The sequence below is a fragment of the Cetorhinus maximus genome, chromosome 11 (assembly GCF_964194155.1).
Source record: "Cetorhinus maximus chromosome 11, sCetMax3.hap1.1, whole genome shotgun sequence".
In the NCBI taxonomy this organism is placed as follows: domain Eukaryota; kingdom Metazoa; phylum Chordata; class Chondrichthyes; order Lamniformes; family Cetorhinidae; genus Cetorhinus; species Cetorhinus maximus.
In genome coordinates this window covers 6,629,003-6,653,995 of record NC_135889.1, presented here as the reverse complement: position 1 = coordinate 6,653,995, position 24,993 = coordinate 6,629,003, and the positions used below count along the sequence as shown (strand labels likewise).

At 46.8% G+C, this 24,993-nt stretch overlaps 1 protein-coding gene across 1 annotated transcript in view; it reads right to left on the bottom strand.

The window, feature by feature from the left end:
• abi2b (abl-interactor 2b) overlaps positions 1 to 24,993 on the bottom strand; it is a 131,492-nt gene that overhangs the window by 24,307 nt on the left and 82,192 nt on the right. Inside the window, exon 3 of the mRNA XM_078552777.1 lies at positions 10,579 to 10,780. Coding sequence (XP_078408903.1) covers positions 10,579 to 10,780 — 202 coding nt within the window. The remainder of the gene's footprint in view (positions 1 to 10,578; positions 10,781 to 24,993) is intronic.

The window sequence follows — 24,993 nt, the reverse complement described above, 5'->3', positions numbered from 1 at the left end:
CCTGGCGCCACCTAGGGCCATCAGTGGGGCCGCAAACTGACCTCATCGAGCCAACACTGTTGTGTCATTTAATGTTAAAAATACATTAGTGACTGCCCGCTACACGTACCACTCAAGGTGTTAGTTCTATTTTAAATTTACACAAACCCTGCACCTTGTCCCATAAGTGACTGCACTAACGGTATATCCACCAGGATTGTTCATACAGAGATCACAAACTACATTTGCAGGGTAAAAAGGAAGTGATTTATTCTATATACGTAATCGCATAAATGGTCATATCACACCATCACTAGTAATCAATATCAAACAACTATCTCGCACACAAAGTGCATTTGGCTAGGTTGGACCCAATCTACATTCTAAAGGTTTCTTTCATTATTCATGGCCAGCTCACTCTGCTTTCCAAAGCCAATCCTGTCGGTTCAGTATTTAAATTTTCTTAATGGAGATCTAAATCATTTCTAACTGCTTTGAATACTTCAACCTGACTCCACTGATGTACTGACACCAGGTTCCCCAATAGCACCAGAATACGTCATCTGGTCTCAGAATGGACCTCCCCCACTGTTGCTGAGAAGCTGGGTTTCATTTATGGAGAAAGAGTTTGTGGCTGCATTTAAAGGGCTGTGCTAATATAGTTGGACTAAAGATATTTATGCACAAGCACTTCAAAATGTACTTTTAGTGCTGTTCTGAACTTTGTCAGTATAAATCATTCCTTGGATGGGTACAGCACGGGGTTAGATTCAGAGTAAAGCTCCCTCTACACTGTCCCTATGAAACACTCCCAGCGTAGGTAGAGCACGGGGTCAGATATAGAGTAAAGCTCCCGCTGCCCTGTGCCATCAACACTCTGAGGGCGAGCACAACACAGGGTTAGATACAGAGTAAAGCTCCTTCTCCACTGTCTCCAACAAACACTCCCAGGGCAGGTACAGCATGGGGTTAGATACAGCATAAATCTCCCTTTGCACTGTTCCATCAAACACTCCCAGGACGGGTACAGCACAGGGCTAGATACAGAGTAATGCTCCCTCTACACTGTCCCCATCAAACACTCCCAGGACAGGTACAGCACGGGGTTAGATACAGCATAAATCTCCCTTTGCACTGTTCCATCAAACACTCCCAGGACAGGTACAGCACGGGGTTAGATACAGAGTAAAGCTCCCTCTACACTGTCCCCATCAAACACTTCCAGGACAGGTACAGCATGGGGTTAGATACAGAGTAAAGCTCCCTCTACACTGTCCCCATCAAACATTCCCAGGACAGGTACAGCCTGGGTTAGATACAGAGTAAAGCTCCCTCTACACTTTCCCACCAAAATCCCAGGACAAGTACAGCACGGGGTTAGATACAGAGTAAAGCTCCTTCTATACTGTCCCATCAAACACTCCCAGGACAGGTACAGCACGGGGTTAGATACAGAGTAAAGCTCCCTCTACACTGTCCCATCAAACACTCCCAGGACAGGTACAGCACAGGGTTAGATACAGAGTAAAGCTCCCTCTACACTGTCCCCATCAAACACTCCCAGGGCAGGTACAGCACGGGGTTAGATACAGAGCATAGCTCCCTCTACACTGTCCCCATCAAACACTCCCAGGACAGGTACAGCACGGGGTTAGATACAGAGTAAAGCTCCCTCTACACTGTCCCCATCAAACACTCCCAGGACAGGTACAGCACGGGGTTAGATACAGAGTAAAGCTCCCTCTACACTGTCCCATCAAACACTCCCAGGACAGGTACAGCACAGGGTTAGATACAGAGTAAAGCTCCCTCTACACTGTCCCCATCAAACACTCCCAGGGCAGGTACAGCACGGGGTTAGATACAGAGTAAAGCTCCCTCTACACTGTCCCCATCAAACACTCCCAGGGCAGGTACAGCACGGGGCTAGATACAGAGTAAAGTTCCCTCTACACTGTCCCCAACAAACACTCCCAGGGCAGGTACAGCACGGGGCTAGATACAGAGTAAAGTTCCCTCTACACCGTCTCAAACACTTCCACCTGCCTTAGCTAATACAATAGAACACTCCCATTGCACCAGTTTAACAGTTTGACATTTCGCACACCAGCTATCCTGTGGTCTCTGAATGAGATTGCCAATTCAGCGTTAAATTAGAAGTTTTGTGCTGTGGGCCCCTCCTCAGCAGGAGCTGGACTGACACTGCCCCAAACTCATGTGATAATTCCTTTCCTATCCAAAATGCCTGCGAACAAGCTGGGCAGGATGACTCAAGAAACGATGCAGAAATGGTCCAACCTTATGACTTAAATTTTCCAAAATAAAAAATTTTACATATATAGAATAAGCAGGATATCACAAAGCAGGGAGATAAATTCCTGCTAACTCAGCTGACACTGGGGATTCCAGACTGTGGGCACACCCTACATGGTTGAAAAAAAGTTGCCCAAGTTCATTATGGATGAGCATGGGTGAGCTGTGTCTCGTATGATTTCCTTCTTTGGCAGAAAATGCAAGGAGCTTTCGAACAGAAGCGGTTCTCAAGATAGGCCTGATTGGTTGAGTGCCTGACTGGGCTGCTGAGAGAAGCATGGAGCAGACAAAGCACAATGGCAGGAGCCTCTTCTCTGCTCCTGATTGTAGGCTTTTCCTCACATGCTGGTTGATGATCAACACGTCTCATCATTGTAACTATTTCTTGCCTATCCAACTAGTGTGAACATGAGCTATCCAGGGTCTACTGACATCTTTAAAAGAGGCCGGACCTATATCCAATCAGAGGGAGAGGTGGAGTGGCGTTAGCAGTGCTGTTGATGTTAATTTTCATGGAGTTAAGGAATGATCTTATTATTCCTTAAAGTAGGGAATCAACAAGTGGTGCTGGCAGACCAGGAAGCCCATGATGGGACTATAAAATAACTGGACATGGTCTCTCGGTGGAGTGGGGTTAATTGGGGCAGGTGGGGATGAGGGCAGAGGAGAAGTCCATGGCGGATTAATTAGACATGGTTGATGAAGTTGGGTTGCTAGGCGGGGAGTGGTCAAGAGGGGCAATCCATGACAGAATAGTTGGACGTGGTCTCTCAATGTTGGGCTGAATGGCCTGTTCTGGCTCCAAAAGTTACTTTCTTAGACAAAACACCTTGATCCAAAATCCCTCCCCCACCCCACTGGGTGCAGCTCCATAGAGACTGATCACCATTCAGTAGCTTGGTGAATTCCCCACTGTTCATTTGAATCGAGACTGAGTGCTAGTAGATTAATCAACAACAGGAGGCATCACAGTACAGCCCATACTTGCCTGATGAAAGCATGTGCACTTCCCAGTTTGAGTCACAAGTTTAGGTTTAAGACAGTACCAGGAACCCTGGCTGCTTTCCTCCTGGTACTGTTCAGTTATCAATGTTGAATATTCCAGATTTGCAGTGGCCCAGAGAAATGGTCTAAGCTTCCTATTGATCTCTGCCTCTCAGTGAAATTTATTGTAAGCTGCCTAGTTATCTTTATATTTAGTCTGAATATTAAGAGCTCGGGGCTGGAGTCCTACAGACACTGGTCAGTAGGGTTCAACCAGTGGGGCCAAAATAGCAATATACAGGCCCAGCTATCAATCGTCATCGGGTCCTGGTAACAATTGGCCTCCCAGCTACTGTTGTGTCTATTGAGACAAGAATTCCAGATTCCCTTACAAACCTGAACTTCTAACATACTACAACAGAAGCCATCAGAACCAGCACAACTCGCCCGGAGGTAGGTTTCAGGGTATGGAATCCTGCGTAGATCGATAGTTTTTTCCCTCTGTTTACAGATGGCAGAATTGAGGGCAACTGGTGTTGGGGCAAGGGAGGAAGGAATCAGTGTGAATCTGGCTAGAAGTCAGCCCAATATCGCAGTGACTTGCCTCCTAGTATGGTGGAGCTGGCCCTGTGTAGCAATATTGAACATGGATAGCAAGGTATGTCCCACAGGAGAGTAGTCAGACAGAAATCAATGCCAAGTCACAGAAGGAGGCATGAGGAGGAACAACTAAACACTTAGATTAGGGGTGGGTTTTAAGAAGGATCTTAAAGGAGGAATGAGAGAGCTGGAGTGATTGAGAGAGGAAATTTTAACATGTGGGTTACATCTGGCTGAAGGCACTGCCACCAATAGTGGGATGTAGGGGGAGGCGGGATTACACAAGAGGCAAGAGTCAGAGGAAGAGAAAGCTCAGGGGTGAGGGATTGGAGGGATGAAGGAGGGGCGATGCATGAGAGGAGTTAAACACAAAGATGAGAATATTAATTCTGAGGTGTTGGTAGAGCAGCAGCCAATGTAGGGGTAATGGTTGAGTTGGACTTGTGGTGCGATGGAAGAAAGACAGCAGAGTTTTGGTTGAACTCAAGTTGATGTCGGGTGGATGATGGAGGCCGGCAAGGGGAGCATTGAAATAGTAGAGTCTGGATGTAACAAAGGCATGGAGGGTTTCAGCAGCAGGTGGACTGAGATAGAGGTGGAGATAGGCGATACTTAGAAAAGCTGGTGTGTGGTCAATCAACGGGCAGCCCCTTCCCAACGTATGTGTGTACGTATATTTGAGGGCTCCAAAAGAACCTCTCTTATTCCAAAGATGTCTTGGATTGAAGGAATATGTCAATGAGAAAGCCATACCAAGCCTACATGTGACTTGAACTCGGGCACAGTGTCACTGTTATTGGGCTACTTCCACCACATTTCCAAGTTACCCATTGTCTGGTCTCCCCAGTGCCTAGATATATAAATGGGTACATACTGTGAACCCCGGATTATAAATCGTACCCTTAGTCAAAATCTGCCACTCTCTTTCACGGCAGAGGCTTTGGTATTAAGATACAGGGTAAGAGGAGTCTGTAAATTTTGGGAATGTTACAAATCATTGTAAAGGCTGAATCTACACCCTTAGGCATTGACAGCAAATCTTCCCTTATAGGACATAAACTCTGCAGCATTTAACCACCCAGTCTGTAATATCCTCAGCACAGCAATAGGATGGTGGAGAAGCACCGAGATCTCTTACCTTAAATCTAAGCAACCACTTAATGCATAAATGAAGCAAATGAAAGAAGTAAGAAAAAAACAGCATTGACAGGTTAGTTGAAACCACAGGATAGGAGTACAAAAGGAATCAATGTTAAAGCATCTGATACCGAGTCACGTTACAAATCGGTTAGAGAGTGAAGCAGAACATGATTCATGGCCACAGCCTGAACTAATGTATGATCCGCCCTCTCAGAAGACATTAAGTGCTGACTGGCCATCAAAGGAAGAGACCGTTGATCACCCTGCAATTACACTCTGGCTGTAAACCCTGCAGAGAAGTGATTCAATCATCCCCAATGTTAAAAGTCTTGGTTTTCTGATCACAGTTCTCCAATTCAGTGATTTCAGCATCAGTACAACTTGACAATGTGCACTGTGCAAATTCTCCACGCTATTCTGTCCTGAGAGGGAGCGGGGTGGTGGAAGGGAGAGCGTGGATCGCTTTGATCCAGACACTCAACTGCACAATCCTCCAGGTGCTGTTTGTTACAAGGGTCCCTTGTTCAATTCCAGATCACACAATTACAGCATATATTATATAAACATTCAAAAATTTTGGGGGTGGGGTGGGGGCGTGGAAAGAAAAGTAAACTCTCATGCTGGACAGATAAAGCATTGCCTTACTTGAACAATGTGTACCTTTAAACACCCTGAACCGAACGCAGAACCTCCATTTGAACTTGGAAGCTCTCTCCAAAGGCTTAGTGGGTAAAGGGCGTTAGACAGTGCCAGGGTCCGATGCCTGGGCGGTGTGGGACTGGTCGAAAGCTGGCATACTGGTGGACACGTATTGGGGAAGAGAACAAAAATTGGTCGGGCCTCCTGAGTTGGACCAGAACCCAGCAGCCACACCTGGAAAGTTCATGTGCGTACACCTGGTGAGTAATGAACCGGTTTTGGGGGTCATAGTCAAACCGCCTGAAACTCTCTGTTCAGGGTGACACATCAAGAATGACCAGTTACCTGTGGACAGCAACACAAGGTTCAACATCTTCTGGAGAGGAAGGAGAAAATGGACAAGAAATAGAGCCTAAACATCTGTATCTTCTAACAATTGTTTCCCCTTCCCCCTTCCTGTCCTTTATGCCCTGTATCAGCCTCACGCTGGCTACTACTTAGATGAACTCTGAATAGAATGCTGCAGCATTCAGGCCCTGTGAGTAAATGTTTAAAGATGGCACCAAGAGAGGTCTTTGAGAAGGTGGGACCAAGGTGTGTGGGTGAGAGGGTGGGACCGAGAGATATGGTTGGAGGGTGGGACTGAGGAACATGGTGAGAGGGTGGGACCGAGGGACACGGTGAGAAGGTGAGACTGAGGAACATAGTGAGAGGGTGAGATTGAGGAACATGGTGAGAGGGTGTGACCGAGGGACATGGTGAGAGGGTGAGACTGTGGGTTATGGTGAGAGGGTGGGACTGTGGGTTATGGTGAGAGGGTGCGACTGTGGGTTATGGTGAGAGGGTGGGACTGTGGGTTATGGTGAGAGGGTGAGACTGTGGGTTATGGTGAGAGGGTGGGACTGTGGGTTATGGTGAGAGGGTGGGTGGGGTGTTTGAAGGATATGTTCAGATGGTGGGCAGATGAAGGTAGAGATTTATGGTGAGAGAGTGGGTAGGTGGGATTGGTGAATATAGTGAAAAGATGTGGTGGTGAAATTAAAGGATATGATGAGGTGATGCAATTCAGGGATATGGTGAGTAGTTGGGGCTGAGGGACAGGGTGAAATGTGGGGTAAGGAATATGATGAGAACCCGGGTCGAGGGATAGGTGGGATGGTGGGTAGGTTGGATTGAGGGAAATGAGAGCTTGTGTACACAAAGTCAGGATAACTCAGGGAGACCTGATTAATATCAAGAATTTCAGATCAAGGTCTGTCGAAAACCTAAGGCAAGACAGGCAGAAGCAAAAATCTTCGACAGGCTTTGTAAATCAGCTGCCATTTTATTGAATGCTGCAGCATTGATCTTGGAAATAGCACAGGGCTTCATTGCATGAACAGAAGGTGCTTGATGACTCAGTATGCCCTATCTAAATTCTACTTCAGTTCGTGATTGGTCAACCCTCTTAGATTGACCTCAACAGTAAACAACAGTTTCAGAAAGACACCAGTAGGTGGTACTCACCACCAGGATAAACTGCAATTATGAGATCCCAAGATAATCACAGATAAAGTAGCATTTCTATCTTTTGAGAACAGCAGCCTGCAGAGAGCTCACAGTGGGAATTCAGAGGGACATTTCTCCAGGCTGGAAGTCTGTAGCCGTTTAATTAATCTATTTCACAGCTAGTCATAGAGGTTACAAGATAAAAGGCTGTGTTATGGGTCAATATTTCACAGTGAAATAGTATATAGTCTACATAGACTCTATGACTCTCTGACTCTATGGCTGAATGTACTTCTCCCAGCCTGACGGCGCTGTGACCCAGGCTGACAGCCGTTAACTCAGCAGAGATCAGGGATAGAATCTGGGCCCTTGTATTGTTTGGTGCTACAGTGGGTGGTGCATAGGCATACTGAGTAATCAGGGACCAAGAAACTGTTTACCATTACCCATCCTCAAAAAAATCTCACCTTGATTCCTCAGTCCTAGCAGACTACTATCTCATTTCCAACTCCCTTCATTCTCAAAAGTCCTTGAATGTGTTGTTGCCTCCAAGATCCATGCCCATCTTTGCTGCAACACTAGGTTTGAATCCTTCCAATCAGGTTCACCCCAGCCACAGTATTAAAGTGGATCTCATGCAAGTTACAAATGACATCCTATGTGACTGTAACAAAGGTAAACTATCCCTCCTCAACCTTCTTGACCTGTATGCAGCCTTCAACATAGTTAACCACGCCATCCTCCTCCAATGCATCTCGTTTCTTGCGCAGCCTAGTAGGAAGGCACTTGCCTCGTTCCATTCTTAACAAGATAATCATCTGCAATGGTTTCTCTTCCCACTCCTGAGCTCATACCTCTGGAAACCCCTACAGGCAAATTACACCAAAATCTACCTCACCCTTACCTCTCTGTACCCTTCCAATGCCTTTGATTATTCATGTTGCTTGTCCAATATCCAGTTCTGGATGAACAGGCATTTCTTCCAACTGTTTATAGGAAGACCAAAGCCATTATTTTCAGCCTCACCACAAACTACATTCCCCAGTCACCAACTCCACGCCTCTCCCTAGCTTCTGAGGCTGAGCCCTGACATCCAATCTGACCCTCAGTTGATCTTCCAATCCCAAATCACTCCTTCACCAAGACTGCCCATGTTCTTTGTAACATCGCCCGTCTCCATCTCTGCCTCAGCTCATCTGCTGCTTAAACTCTCATTCGCATCTTTGTTACCTCTAGACTTAACTTTTCCAACACACTCCTGGTCAGCGTCACATATTCTGCCCCCAGTAAATTTGAGCTGATCTAAAACTCTGCTGCCCATATTCAAACTCGCACCATGTCCCACTCACCATCACTCGTGTTCGCTGGCCTACATTGGCTCCTGATCCTGCAATGCTTCTATTTTAAAATTCTCATCCTTGTTTTCAAATCCCTCCGTGGCCTTGCCCCTCCCCAACTGGGTGATCTCCTCCAGTCCTGCAACCATCCAACATCTCTGCACTCTTCCAATTCTGGTCTCTTACACTTCTCAGATTTTAATTGCTTTACCACTGGTAGCTGTGTCTTCAGCTTCCTAGGCCCTAAGCTCTGGAATTCATTCCCTAAACATCATTCTCCTTAAAAATGACATCTTTGACCAAGCTTTTGGTCCCTTGTCCTAATATCTCCTTATTTGGCTCAGAGTGGAATTTTGTTTGATAATGCTCCTGTGAAGCGCCTTTGATCATTTTACTATGTTAAAGATGCTATACAAGTGCAAGTGTCTGTCTGTGTTGTCATTTACCATCTTCCCAGTGTTCACCTTACCAGGCCTGGATAGGTAACACGACCATCATGAATTAAGATCCTTCTACACAATCCCTTGCATTCCTAACCCATTGCCTCGAAACCCCACAGGTAGTGGTACAAATCTCACTGAAATCTTCCTATTATCCTGACTCAGTTAATTTTCTGTTGTGCAGGCAGGGACACTATCCCCACCGCCCCCTCGTCCCCACACCCCCAAACTGTTTATTGTCTTGAATATCAGAAGTAGACTAATTTTCAGCACAATTCTAGCTCAACTGTCCAGATCTGCACAGGCAGATCTGAACACTGCCTAGGTAGTTTCTTACAGAGATGCCAAAGGCAGCAGAATGATGCTGTACATGTACATCTTTGAATTTAGTACAACATACTTCCTCCTCCCACAAGAGTGTACTGGCTCATTGGACCACTGGAATAGCAGGAGGTCATTCAGCTCTTTGAGCCTGCTCCACCATTCAATTAGCTCAGAGCTGATCTGTACCTCACCTCCATTTACCAGCATTTACTCTCTATCCCTTGATATCCTTACCTCGCAAAAATCTACGAGAATCCACAAAATTTTAGGGGAGAGAGTTTGACATTTCCACTACTCTGTGAAAATGTGCTTCCTGATTTCACTGGCCTAGCGACAATTTTATTATGTCTGCTAGTTCTGAAAAAGTAGTTTCCCTGTCTCTACCCTAGTGGATCATCAATGTTTCTACATAACTGTCCTACTCCACCCCTCATCTCCTGAAGATGACTCTTATTTGGGTACAGTTCCACAGGCAAACAGGCACCTTCCACCTAATTGTGAATCAGGACAGTGAGCGCCAGCAGGATATTTGGGGGCATCATTGCTAAGTCCACTCTTCTGACCTCTACGCACACATACTTCTCAGCAGGGGTCACTGGGTACGGATCAAGTGCAGGAATACTGGCTCATCCTTTTCCTCTTCTGTAATGCGGGACTCCCAGCATCCTGGGAAGAGATCAGGTGATTCAGTACAGACTGGAGACCAGATCTGGGGCTCAACGATCTGTGCGAGTTATGCCCTTGCTGATGTATGTATACCTCACAATATTAAGGAGGGGGGTCCAAATTTTTCATAGGCACCCCCACCCTTTACTAGAGTATGGATGTTGGAGGTAGTGTGAAATGTGAAGCTTTCCAAAAACTGCAGCTGTCACAGGTCAATTGAAAAAGAATGAGTGATGCTTGGGTTTCCCTCACAGCATATTGCTCCTGGTAGGCATCTATACGAAAGCACTTTAATATAAATCTCTTATGTGCCAGCAGATCTTTAATAGCTAATATCTGCCATGAGATGATTTTAATAGAAATTATGTATGGTGGTTTTCTATAACTGAATATGAGGCCCAATTAATTATCCTTCCTTAAGGAATGTGTGCTAATGAGATTAAAAACATCGCTTATTGGGTGGCTCGTTATATAAAATCACATTGTTAACTTTCCAATAAACTTTTTTGTGCATATTAGTCAACGATTTTCTTCAATGAGATGTCTACTTTAAAAGAATGAATTTCAAACCATTTCCAATTTGCAATATTCGTCAGCGACTGCCCTGGTATACCCGCCTCTACCCAAGCAGCTCCTGTAACTCCACCTTCAGCAAAGATCTCTGTTACCAGTTCCCAGTCCTACAAAGCATACCTTCACTCCATGACCGATGTCATCCAAGATGGCGTAATCGATGGGCTTCCTGATGTACCTGACAGGCCTCTCAGGATTGGACGGGGCGATGATTTTATGAGTTCTAGAGGTGTTCTTGTTGGTTGTCAAGATACCAATCTCTCTTCTGGCAACCTTCTCCTTGTGAATATCCACAGTCTGAAAAGGGAACATTGACTCAGTTAAAAACAGTGACAAAACTTCATATCAAATATAAAATAATGGGCACAAGTGAAATAGCAGTGCTAGGGCAAGTACAAGGGTCCTGCCAATGGCCAGGGGAGGGTGACAGAGCTAAGCTAATGGATACCAAGGACTGGTGACACAGGCAAGCCAAGTGCAGAACAAATCACACAGCTTGACCAATGGACAGTGGGACAACAGTCACACAGCGCCAACAGGCAACAGCAGGCAAGGTTCCATCACCAATGGGCAGGAATGAAGGGTGGGTCACGGTGCCAACAGGCAAGGGCGCAGGTCACCCAGCACCAACAGGGAGCTGGTTGTTATCAACTCAATGCTAGTAGAGACATGGAGGCAATTTGGCATCAATATTACAGAGCATTATCTTATAGATAGAATGATACAGCACAGAAGCCATTCAGTCTATTATGCCTGTGCCTGCTCTTTGAAGCACTATCCAATTAGTCCCACTTCCCAACTGTTTCCCCATAGCCATAAATTCTTTTTCCTTTTTAACTGGCTTCTCAACTTGCCTTGTCACCTTCAAAGATTTATTTTCACGTGCACACCAGGTCTCCCTTTTCCTGCAACACCTTTAAAATTGTATCATTTGATTTATATTGCCTCTCCTCATTCTTCCTGCCAAAATGTATCACTTCACACTCCTCTGCACTAAATTATGTCTGCCATTTGTTTGCCCATTTCACCACTCTGTCTATACGTTCCTGAAGTCTGCTACTATCCACTGTTCGATACATTTGAGTTTTGTATCGACTGCAAACTTTGAAATTATGCCCGGTATAATCAAGTCCAGCTCACTAATATATCAAAAAGGGCAGTGGTCCTAATACTGACCTCTGTAAACACGCACCGCACAGTTTATTCACCACTTCTCTCTGCTTTCAATCTTTTAGCCAGTTTTGTACCCACGCTGCTCTTTAATCCCATGGGGATTCAAATTTGCCAACAAATATACTCTACTTCATCAAACACTTATTGAAAATCGATAAGCACATCAGCGGCACCAACCTCATCAATCCTCTCCGCTACTTCGAAGAGCTCCATCAAGTTTTTTTTATTAATTCATGGGACATGGGCTTCTCTGGCTGTGCCAGCATTTATTGCCCATCCCAGTTGCCCTTGAGAAAGTGGTGGTGAGCTGTCCGTGCTGTCCACCTGGTGTAGGTACACCCACAGTGCTGTTAGGAAGGGAGTTCTAGGATTTTGACCCAGTGACAGTGAAAGAGCGGTGATATATTTCCAAGTCAGGTTGGTGAGAGGCTTGGAGGGGAACTTCCAGATGGTGGTGTTCCCATGTGTCTGCTGCCCTTGTCCTTCTGGATGGTAGTGATCGTGGGTTTGGAAGGTGCTGCCTAAGGAGCCTTGGTGAATTGCTGCAGTGCATCTTGTAGATGGTACACGCTGCTGCTACTGTGTGTTGGTGGTGGAGGGAGTGAATGTTTGTGGATGTGTTGCCAATGTGTTGTCCTGGATGGTGTCAAGTTTCTTGAGTGATGTGGGAGCTGCACTCATCCAGGCAAGTGGGGAGTATTCCATCACACTTCTGACTTGTAGATGCCTTGTAGATGGTGGACAGGCTTTGAGGAGTCAGGAGGTGAGTTACTCGTCACACGATTCCTAGCATCTGATCTGCTCCTGTAGTCATAGTATTTATAAGGCTAGTCCAGTTCAGTTTCTGGTCAATGGTAACCCCCAGTATGTTGATGGTGGGGGATTCAGAAATGGTAATGCCAATGAATGTCAAGGGATGATGGTTAGATTCTCTCTTGTTGGAGATTGTCATTGTCTGGCACTTGTGTGGCGTGAATGTTACTTGCCACTTGTCAGCCCAAGCCTGGATATTGTCCAGGTCTTGCTGCATTTGGACATGGACTGCTTCAGCATCTGAGAATTATGGATGGTGCTGAACATTGTGCAACCATGAGCGAACATCCCCTTATGATGGAAGGAAGGTCATTGATGAAGCATTAATGGTTGGGCCTAGGACACTACCCTGAGGAACTCCTACAGTGATGTCCTGGAGCTGAGATGATTGACCTCCAACAACCACAACCATCTTCCTTTGTGCTAGGTATGACTCCAACCAGCGGAGGGTTTTCCCTCTGATTCTCATTGACTTCAGTTTTGCTAGGGCTCCTTGATGCCACACTCGGTCAAATGCGGCCTTGATGTCAAGCGCACCCACTCTCACCTCACCTCGGGAGTTCAGCTCTTTTGTCCATGTTTGAACCAAGGCTGTAATGAGGTCAGGAGAGGAGTGGACCTGGCAGAACCCAAACTGGACATCAGTGAGCAGGTTATTGCTAAGCAAGTGCTGCTTGATAGCACTGTTGATGACCCATTACTTTACTGATGATCGAGAGTAGACTGAGGGGCGGTAATTGGCCAGGTTGGATTTGTCCTGCTTTTTGTGAACAGGACGTACTTGGGCAATTTTCCACATAGCCAGGTAAATGCCAATGTTGTAGCTGTACTGGAACAGCTTGGCTAGGGGTGTGGCAAGTCCTGGAGCAGAAGTCTTCAGTACTGTTGCCGGAGTATTGTCAGGGCCCATAGACTTTGCATTATCCAGTGCCTTCAGCCATTTCTTGATATCACGTGGAGTGAATCGAATTGGCTGAAGACTGCCATCAGCGATGCAGGGGACCTCCTGAGAAGGCCGAGATGGATCATCCACTCAGCACTTCTGGCTGAAAATTGTAGCAAATGCTTCAGCCTTATATTTCTCACTGATGTGCTGGGCTCCCCCATCATTAAGGTTGGGGATATTTGTAGAGCTTCTTCCTCCTGTGAGTTGTTTAATTGTCTACCACCATTTGCAACTGGATGTGGCAGGACTGCAGATCTGTTGGTTGTGGGATCGCTTAGTTCTGTCTATCACTTGCTGCTTAGGCTGTTTGGCATGCAAGTAGTCCTGCAGTAGTCCTTGTAGTACAGCTTCACCAGGTTGACACCTCATTTTTGGGTACGCCTAGTGCTGATCCTGGTATGTCCTCCTGCACTCTTCATTGAACCAGGGTTGATCCCTTGGCTTGATGGTAATGGTAGAGTGGGTGATACAATCTTGCTGGTGCTGATGGCCCACAGCACCTCATGAATGCTTGAGTTGCTAGATCTATCCCATTTAGCATGGTGGTAGTGCCACACAACACAATGGAGGGTATCCTCAATGAGAAGGCGAGACTTTGTCTCCACAATGACTGTGCAGTGGTCACTCCTACTGCTACTGTCATGGACAGATGCATCTGTGGCTGGCAGGTTGGTGAGGATGAGGTCAAGTATGTTTTTCCCTCTTGTTGGTTCCCTCACCACATGCCACAGACCCAGTCTAGCAGCTATGTCATTTAGGACTCAGCCAGCTCGGTCAGTAGTGGTGCTACCAATCTAGTCTTGCTGATGGACATTGAAGTCCTCCACCCAAAGTACATTCTGCACCCTTGCTACCCTCAGAGCTCCCTCCAAGTGGTGTTCAACATGGAGAAGCACTGATTCATCAGCTGAGGGAGGGTGGTACGTGGTAATCAGCAGGAGGTTTTCTTGCCCATGTTTTACCTGCCATGTGACTTCCTGGGGTCCGGAGTCAATGTTGAGGTCTCCCAGGGCAACTCCCTCCTGACTGTATACTACTGTGCCGCCACCTCTGCTGGGTCTGCTCTGCCGGTGGGACAGGACATACCCAGGGATGGTGATGGTGGTGTCTGGGACATTATCTATAAGGTATGATTCTGTGAGTATGACTATGTCAGGCTGTTGCTTGACTAGTCTGTGAGACAGCTCTCCCAATTTTGGCACTAGCCCCCAAATGTTAGTAAGGAGGACTTTGCAGGGTCAACAGGGCGGAGTTGGCCATTGTCGTTTCCGATGCCAGGTGGTCCACCTGGTTTCATTCCTTTTTTGAGACTTTGTAGCAGTTTGATACAGCTGAGTGGCTTGCTAGGCCACTTCAGAGTCAACCACATTGCTGTGGAGTCACATGTAGGCCAGTTAAGGGCTGCAGATTTCCTCGGACATTAGAGAACCAGATGGGTTTTCACGACAATCGACAACGGTTTCATGGTCATCATTAGACTTTTAATTCCAGGTTTTTATTGAATTGAAAGTATACCACCTGCCGTGGCAGGATTCGAACTCGGGTCCCCAGAGCATTACCCTGGGTCTCTGGATTACTAGTCCAGCGACAATACCACTATGCCATCGCCTTCCCCCTTGTCAGACACAATTTGCCCTGGCCGTCATTTATCAACCCTCGTCTTCCCAAGTGGTAATTAATTTTGTCATGGGTTATGGTCTCAGAAGTTTTTCCAGTTACTAGGTTTATCTCTTTCTCCTGTTTTTGAACAGGAGTGTAACAGTTGCAATCCTCCAGTCCTCTGCCATGATTTCCACATTTAAATAGGAATGGAAGAGTATGGCTAATTCCACCCATACTTCACTCAGCAACCTAAGGTGCATCCCATCTGAACTGGGCAATTTTCAACTTTTTGCTCTTAAGTACCTCCTCTCTATCTACTTTTATCCAATCCAACTTCTTTCGTACCTCCTCTTTCACTGTGACATTGAAATTATCCTCTTCTTTAGTAGAGACAGATGGAAAATTCTCATCTGGTATCTGAGCCATGCTCTCTGCCTTCGCAAAAAGATCTCCTTTTCAGTCACTAATCAGTCCCACTCTTCCTTCGTCTGCTTGTCTGCTCTTGATCAAATGGTCATAATATTGTGCTACTAGCTCAGATCATTATGCAACAGCTTTCTAAATAACCACAACAACTTATTTGGCGCTTTTAATGTAATGAAACGTCCCAAGGTGCTTCACAGGAATGTTATAAAACAACATATGACACTGAGCCACATCAGGAAACATTATGCCAGGTGACCAAAAGAAAGAGGTAGGCTTTAAGTGTCTTAAGGGAGGTAAGAGAGACAGCGAGGCCAAGATGTGTAGGGAGGGAATCCCAGAGATTGGAGCCTAAGCTCAGCAGCTAAAAGCACAGCCATCAATGGTGGAACAAATATAATTGGGGGTGTACAAGAGGATTAGATACAATTAGATAGGATAAGAATGGAACCAGGTGAGAGCAGTCTCACCCAGCTGGATGACAGTGGAGGAGGATGGCGTGGATAACCATGTCAAAGGCTGGAGATAGGTCAAGAAGGAAGAGGCGGGGAAAGTTTATCCTTGTCACTGTCACACAGGATGTCATTTGTGACTTTGATGAGAGCTGTTTTGGTACTGTAGCAGGGGCAGAAGCCAGATTGGAGGGATTTGCACATGGAGTTTCTGGAAAGCTTGGAACTGATTTGGGAGGCAATAACACATTCAAAAGCTTTGGAAAGGCAAGGTAGCTTGGAGATGGGATGGTTGCAAGGATGGAGGGATCAAGGGTTGGTTTTTTGAGGAGAGGGGTGATGACAGCAAATTTAAAGGAGAGAGGGCAACACTTGAAGAGAGAGAACCATTTTCAATCTCGGCTAACTTGGGAGTCAGGAGAGGAGTTGGGTGATTAGCAGTTTAGATGGGAATAGGTTCGAGGGATGGAGGCGGGTCTCATGGACAAGATAGGAGAGAAACTAGAGAAAGATGAGAGTTCAGGGTTAGGGCAAGGAGGAGCATCAAAGGAAGTTTGGCTAGGTGGGCTACAGGAAGGCAGCTCAGGGCGTGGCTTAACACTTGCACTTTTTTTAAAACGAGGAGAAGTTATTTTACACAGTGAGTTATGATGATCTGGAATACACTGCCTGAAAGTATAGAGCAAGCACATTCAATAGTAAGTTGCAAAAGGGAATCTGATGTATATTAGAAAAGAAAAAATTGCAGAGCTATGGGGAAGGCAGAGGAGTGGGACTAACTGGGTAGCTATTTCAAAGACCCGACAGAAACGCAAAGGGCTGTAAAATTCTAAAATGTGCCATTGCTCCTAGCTTGACTGACAGTGACCACTGGGAGTTGAGGCCCTGGCACTATAACCGGCTGGGAGCAATGCTGTCAGATAGTTCGCTGGTTATGTTGTGAATTTTAATTCACCATCAGGGCCTTACAAGACACTGGAAAAAGCCCAAGCCTTCTGCCTAGTCCCAAGATTTTATCCAGAATTTTATCCAGAATATTCCAACAACAGACCGTGCAGATGGTATCAAGGTAGCTGGGGGATTAGTGCCAATCACAGGCATTACTCAAACCTGCAGCATATGCCTTGATGCTGAGGGATGAATCAGGAAACTGGATGGTATAGAGGGTTAAAATGATGCCCTTTCATCTCAAGAGCGCTAGGCATTAATCCAGCTCCTCTCATGTGATCCTAGCTCACTTGATCTCGTAGCCATAGGCGTGATGTCTCAATTCAGCCCTCAAAAGCAACAAGAGCATTAAAGCGAAACTGCAACAAATTCAGCATGCTAATTCAGAGGGCTGACAGGGTGGCGCGTACAAGAGAAGAAAATATTACAGCAATGCTACAGGAGTTTAGTGTGAAAGTAGGGGGGACTTTATCTAGCTATTGGTAGTCTGCTGATGGACAATACTGGACACCAAAGCTGAAAAAGCTTCCACTCCCCAGCATGAGAATATTGCATCTCATAAAAAGATTCTCTCCAGCCTGCCTAGATTGTTCAACTGATTCAAACATTGAGGGCCTTAAACCAGACAGGCATGAGGAAGGGTCACGAGCTTAACACGGAATCTACCTTCTCTCCCTGTCAGGCAGTGATCTGGGTGTTACCAGCATTTTCCCTTTATATTTCAGAGTCCAATTTCCAGCCATTTTTACCTCATTACAAGTTACAGGCTCATTTTATTCCAGCTACCTCAAGAACAAGTTCCTCCAACTAACCCTCGTTAAGACAGACCAAGGGAGCAGTAAGCTATAGAGGTCAGAAAATCCAAGTTCAAATCTTTGTCCATGTTGAATGAGCTCACTTCAGCCAGGACACGAAGTGGTGCTTTTTAAACTGGTCTCCGTACCCCTAGACTAGGGTAAGATCAGCCAATGCTCCCATTCCTGGCCAATAAACAGTGGTCCTGCTAGAAAGCGTACAGATATGGATGTATGGTGAGAACCACCTGAGGTCCCAAGGTAGTCCAGAAGTAGGGATCAGATATGAGGAAGAGTTAGGGAAGGTCCGCAAAGATGAGGTCAAAGAGGCTTTTGAAATGTAGAGGTGGAGGAGTTAGGATGGCTGAAGGGTTTGCCATCAATGGTAGAATTGAGGGGTAGGTGTTTGGGAGGGGAGGTGATGAACCATAGGCCAGAGTGGAGGATGCAGTCAAGCCTGGAGGAGGCTGCAGAGGTGAGGTGAAGCCGCAGTAGGATTTATATTTGAGGGTTTTAAAATCAATGCCCCAGGGAAGCCAGTGGAGGCAAGCAGGGTGGTGCAAGACTGGTGGCAGGCAGTAGAGAAGAGTCGGACAGTGTAGGGCTGGAAGCAGGTGATGGAGGACAGCAGGATGAGATGGGTCCAACGCAGGTTGGAGATGAGCAGAACAGTGCAGCGTTAGAGGAGCTGGGGTTTACACAGGGAGGGGGTCAGGGAGTTTCCTGCCTATGGTGCTCGGCTAACTCTCAATATTTCAGCCCAATGGTAAAAGGTTAATTGGATGAGGAGCTGAAGGGTTACTTGTGAAACTGTACTCCACCATGAGTCAGTGACTTCAAATTGGAACAGGCAATAAAAGATGCAGCGTGATGAGTGCTCATGATGCAATAAAATGGCTGCATCTTGCTTTATCCTTTCCTTACAGGAGCAGTTGATGACTAAGGGACTAATGAACTCATTAAAACCCACACTTCTGATTAACTCATCCCATGCCCTCAATCAGAAGCCTCTTTTAAGTAGACAATATGTCACAAGGTGCTTGGTCAGTGCTCATTGCAGCACACAATGACTCAGCGCTGCATAAATATTCTTATTCAAAGGCCTTACTCCTGCCTTTCATCTGAAGGGGTTGGTTTGGGAACATAGGATTGTTAATGGATGTTACCTATTTATCCCCCCACTCATTATTTGACAGTCAGTCCATAAAGCTCAGGTTTCAAAGAGCTCCCATTGTCCACGTTACACTGAGCATTCTGTGGCACCAGCAAGTTAACTGAAAAGCTCTTGAAATGGAATCACAGATATGTCGTTGGTTTACCTCTGAGAAATCTGCTCAAATTCCAGCCTCTTCGGCATCACTAATTTTAATTGCTCTGCCATTGGTGGCCATGTTGTTGGTTGCCTCAGCCCTAAAGCTCTGGAATTCCCCTACCTACAGCTCTCTACCTCTCCAGCTCGCTTTCCCCAGAGGCAGGAATCACCACCTGGTGGTTACTGCCCAGAGCGGCGCAGCCAACAGTGAAATCACGAGGTCGTCACTGCTCTTTATGAATCCCAGGTCTTGTGGGAAGGAGAAAAGAGGACAGTAGAAGTATGTGTGTCTGTATGTCCTAGGCCCAAACAGTGGAGCCTGGTCTCCAGTCATCTCAGACCCCCTTGCTACTGGACCAAGGCCTTGCTCCGTCAAGCCCGTGTGGTAACTGGTGTGCAACGGCCACCCCATGTTAAAAGAACTCACGCATAGGCATCTTCCACCCCCTTAAAATGAGGTTCGGGTCATGGAACATAAGGACCCTCATGGATAACCCCAACAGCAACAGACCGGAACGGCGTACTGCTATCGTTGTCCGGGAGCTCAGACGTTTCAACATTGACATCGCTGCCCTAAGTGAGACCCGGCAGGCAGGGGAAGGCCAGCTCAAGGAACAAGGTGTCGGTTACGCCTTCATGATTGCCACCTCCAAGGGGTTGGCTTCGCCATTAAAAATGAACTAGCTGGCCATCTCAAAGGCACCCCTTGCGGGATAAGCGAGCGCCTCATGACTCTTCGGCTCACCCTAGCCCAGAACCAATGCACTACAGTCCTGAGCGTGTATGCCCCAACACTGGATTCTACAGACAAGCCCAAAGAGGAAATTCACTCCAGCCTCAAACAATCCCTGGCCTGAGTCCCAGCCGGCGATAAGCTGATCCTCCTTGGCAACTTCAACGCCAGAGTTGGGAAGGACATATACCTCTGGGGAGATGTAATCGGCAGAGAGGGGGTAGGGAAATCCAACACCAACGGTACCCTACTCTTGACAAAAAGCCTAGAACACGGCCTTGTCATAACCAACATCTTGTTCTGTCAGAGAGAGAAGTACAAGGCCGCATACCAACACCTTTGCTCCAAGCATTGGCACCTGCTTGACTACGCCATTGTCCAAGTGAGGGACTGCAAGGACATGCGTATCACCCGTGCCATGATGGGAGCTGATGACTGCTGGACAGACCACTGCCTAATTCACTCTGTCATTAACATCAGTGTAGCCCCAAAGCAGCGACGGCCACAGAAACAATGCCGCAGGAAAATTAACATGAGGCGCTCAAGGACCCGGTTAAGAGAGCCCTATTTATCCAGCGCCTCAGTGCCAACCTGGTGACTCCCAGTGACCCAGAGCGCCCACAGCGCCTGGTCTGCCCTCAGGGCCTCCATAATTAAAACCTGCGAAGAGATGCTTGGTCACTCAACCAGGAAACATCAAGACTGGTTCGATGAGAACAACCAGGAGATCCAAGAGCTGATAAGCCACAAGCGCAAGGCACTTTTTAACCTCTACAGATGGCTGTAGAACAAAAGACCAGCCACCTAATGAACAGGTGGTGGGTGGAGAAAGCGCAGGAGGTCCAATAGTTAGCTGACAGCCATGACATGTGGGGTTTCTTAAGCGCAGTCAAGACCACCTACAGCCCAAGCACCCAAGGCCCCACTCCACTGCTGGTCAAGAACGGAGAGGTGCCCATCAAGGACAGAGAGGCAGCCAGCGTCCGCTGGAAGGAGCACTTTGAAGAACTTTTAACAGAGACTTCAACTTGAGTGTCCTTGACTCCATCCAGCAGCATGCTACCCACCACCATCTCAGCACAACCCCATCAAAGCATGAGTTGGAAAAGGCCATTTGACAGCTAAAGAGCAAAAAGGCATCAGGGGTAGATGGAAACCCCGCCAAAGTACTAAAGCATGGTGGGGAAGCACTATTGGTGCAAATACATGGACTCATCTCCCTCATCAGGAAGGAGGAGTGCACGCCAGGAAATCGCAGAGACGCCATAATCATGACCATGTTCAAGAAAGGTGACAAGTCCAACTGCGGTAACTATAGAGGAATTTTCCTGCTGTCGGCCACAGGGAAGGTCATCGCAAGAATCCTCCTCAATCGCCTTCTTCCTGTGGCTGAAGAGTTCCTCCTAGAGTCGTAATGCGGATTCCGCCCTCTAAGGGGCACAACAGACATGATCTTCACCGCACAGCAACTGCAAAAGAAATGCAGGGAACAGCACCAACCCTTGTACCTGGCCTTCTTTGACCTCACAAAAGTCTTGGACATTGTCAACCGCGGAGGATTATGGAGCATCCTTTTTGGTTTCGGCTGCCTCCAAAGGTTTGTCACCAACCTCCGCCTGCGCCACGATGACACGCAAGCCGTGATCCTGACCAACGGATGCACCACAGACCCAATCCACATTCAGATTAGGGTCAAGCAAGACTGTGTCATGACGCCCACGCTCTTCTTGATCTTCCTTGCCGCAATGCTCCACCTCACCCTCAGCAAGCTCCCTGCTGGAGCGGAGATAAACTGCTGAACAAACAGGAACCTGTTCAATGTCCGCTGCCTGCAGGCCAGATCCAAGGTCGTCCCATCCTCTATCATTGAACTACAGAATGCAGACAATACTTGCACCTGTGCACACTCGGAGGCTGAGCTCCAAGCCATCGTCAACACCTTCACTGAGGCGTGTGACAGCATGGACCTTACACTAAACATCCGTCAGATAAAAGTCCTCTACCACCTGCCCCCGCCCCCATGGTTATCAAAATCCATGACAAGGCCTTGGACAACATGCACCACTTTCCATACCTTGGGAGCCTACTGTCAACAAGGGCAGACATCGACAATGAGGTTCAACACCACCTTCAATGTGCCAGTGCAGCCTGTGGCCGCCTAAGGAAGAGTGTTTTTGAGGGCCAGGACCTCAAACCCGGCACCAAGCTCATGGTCTACAGCGCAGTAGTGATACCCTGCCCCCTATATGGCTCAGAGACGTGGACCATGTACAGCAGGCACCTCAGAACTCTAGAGAAGTCCCACCAGCGCTGCCTCCACAAGATCCAGCAAATCCATTGGCAGGATAGGCGCACCAACGTCAGTGTCCCCGCTCAGGCCAACATCCCCAGCGTCGAAGCATTGACCACACTCGATCAGCTCCGCTGGGTGTGCCACATGGTCCACATGCCTGACTCACGAGACTCCCAAAACAAGCGCTCTATTCAGAGCTTCGACATGGCAAGCAAGTCCCAGGAGGACAGAGGAAACACTTCAAGGGCACCCTCAAAACCTCCTTGAAAAAGTGCAACACCCCCGCCAACATCTGGGAATCCCTGGCCCAAGGCCGCCAGAAGTGGAGGGAAAGCAGCCAGGAAGGAGCTGAACAGCTCGAGTCTCATTGCCAAGGGCTAGCTGAAGCCAAGCATTGACAACGAAAGGAGCACGTGGAAACCTGGGCACCCCACCCACCCATTCCCCTACCATTCTCTGCACCACCTGTGACAGACTGTAGGTCGCGCATTGGACTCTTCAGTCACCTCAGAACTCATTTTGAGTGTAGAAGCAAGTCATGCTCGACCCCAAGGGACTGCCTAAGAAGAAGAGCTCATTTTCTTCCTTTAAAACACTTATTAAAACAAGCTTATGGTCATCTGGCCTAATACCTCCTTATGTGGCTCAGTGCCATACTTCGTTTTATAATGCTTCTGTGAAGCACATTGGAATGTTTTATTGTGGTAAAGGCGCTATATGAATATAAGTTGTTGTTATTTAGAAAGCTCTTTCACAATCATTTGACCTTCCTCCACATTATTTGTTGTTGTTGCTGGCAACTGCTTTATCAAACATACCCGCCGTCTCATGCGAGACCCTGGCTTGTGGCCGACTAAAATGGAGAAGGTTCGTTCCAGAGGGCAACAGGCACATCAAGAGGCTTCTGTCGGGAACATGCAGAGGTAAAATTGAGGCATCGGAGGGAGTGCACAAACCTCCAAACAGCCCATCTACCCAGCCCTTCAAGCACCAGCTGCCCCCCAATGTGGCAGATCACACATTGGACTTATCAGCCATTTCAGAACCCATTGAACTGGAGTGGAAACAAGTTATCCTTGATCCCCAGGAACTGACTCAGAAGGTTCATTGTCACCTGTTTGAAGGACCCATGAAAGACTGCTCTACAAAACCCAACATTTACATCACCAGCAACTCTCCTGAAGGTGTTGATTCTCCATGGGGTACAATCCAAACCGCTCCTTTGGTACCTCACCAAAGCATCCAGTCTGTGCCTGAAGCTCAGATGTGAGAGTTAGCAACCAATCAGACCAGGGAGGGTATGCTTCCCTCAGCCAATGACCACCCTTACCAGCAAAGGTCACTGAGCAGTGGTCAGGGGCAAGAATCCATACTGATCTTTCTCACTGAGGTCAACTGTCGCATTTCAGCTGAGATCAGTTAATTCAGGTCAGACCAGCGATCAAACCTGGCACCTTCATGCTCTGCACAGCTCATCTGCTAAACTTGGTGACTCATTACAGCTTTACTCCATATTTCTTTCCATGTTCAGTAAGTTACCCAGTGTACACATGGGAGCCACAAGTTCCAAGTTGACTTATTTGAGAGAATTCTTGCTGCTGAGTCAGGAGATCATGGGTTCAAGCCCCACTACAGACTTGACCACAAAACTCAGTGTGACACTACTGAGGGACCATCTTACAGGTGAGATGTTTCCTTGCATGTAAGTCAGACCCCGTAGACCAGCTCGTACTTCCTATAAACTGATGTGGCAGCCTGTGCACCAAGTAATGTGGGATCACGTGCCCTGGGAGAAATGGAAACCCGGCATAGTGGGGCTGTAATTGAGCTCAGCAGGATCAAGCTAGGGCTCATCAGGTGCCCATCTGTGTACATTCACACTGTACACGCTTCTGACGGGCAATAGACAAGAACAGTCTATTCAAGAATAAAGTCATTCACAGAATAATGCAGTGACAGCCAGTTGCTGAAGTCGGTCTATCAAAGGGACAGGTAAACCAGTCAGTCAGTTAAATTCACTCAAGTGGCTTTTGGCTCAGATTTTTCAGAAAAATCCTTAAATCTGAAAGGGGAGCAGCTGCCCGATTCCTAGCGGTTACCGTGGTTTTGTAATTACCTCTGCCACTGGAGGTGGGTGGAGGTAATGTTTTCACCCATTTGTTAGTCCGTTTGCATGTAAATAATATATCTCAGAAACTAATGGACAGATTTCTAAGAAACTTGGTACACAGGAGAACAGATTTGTTTTTGGCGAAGATACAGGTCCAGATCCTGGAATTTTTTTTTAAAAAGGATCATTTAGCTTTGCGAGGAAAAATGGACTATTTCTTTAAAAAATGTTGTGGGTTGTTTCCTCTGAAGTGGAGGGGGCGGGGAGCACGGAGATTAATGTTTTTGCCTTTTAGTTTGTTTGTCTGTAAACAATATATCTCAAAAGCTAAGTAACATATTTCAACAAAACTTGTAAATAGATAGGCTGTGGCCCAAGGAAGAACTGATTATTTTTTGGCAAAGGTGCAATTCTGGATCCTGGAATTTTTTTTAAAGGATCCTTTAAATATTGAGAGAGAGGGCGAATTGGCTTTTTAATTCAAATATTGTGGGTTGCTTTATTTAGAATGTCACTGATCATTTTAAAATGTTGCAGATTATCTCAGCTGCTGTGGTGGAATATGTCAAAGCTGTCAAAATGTAAGCAGACTTTTCACAGCAGATTGTTGGATGTGGATAGATCTGAAGCCTCCTCAGAGAGATGGAAGGTCTCAAAAAAATATATCTTTTTCAGCTTTGTACTTATACAGCATCAACTAGGCAGGGAAAAGCCTCAAGGAAGAGCTGCTTAATTGTAATAACATTGAGTTAACACAGTGCGGCGGTCTACTGAGTGCCTTTTTCACTTGCTCTGTGTGTATTTCTTCAAAAGGAGGAAAGACTTGCCACCAAATCTGAAAATTTGTAAGTATTGAATCTTTATATGCATGAAATATTTGAATTACAGTTCTGTCTTTGAAATGACCGTCT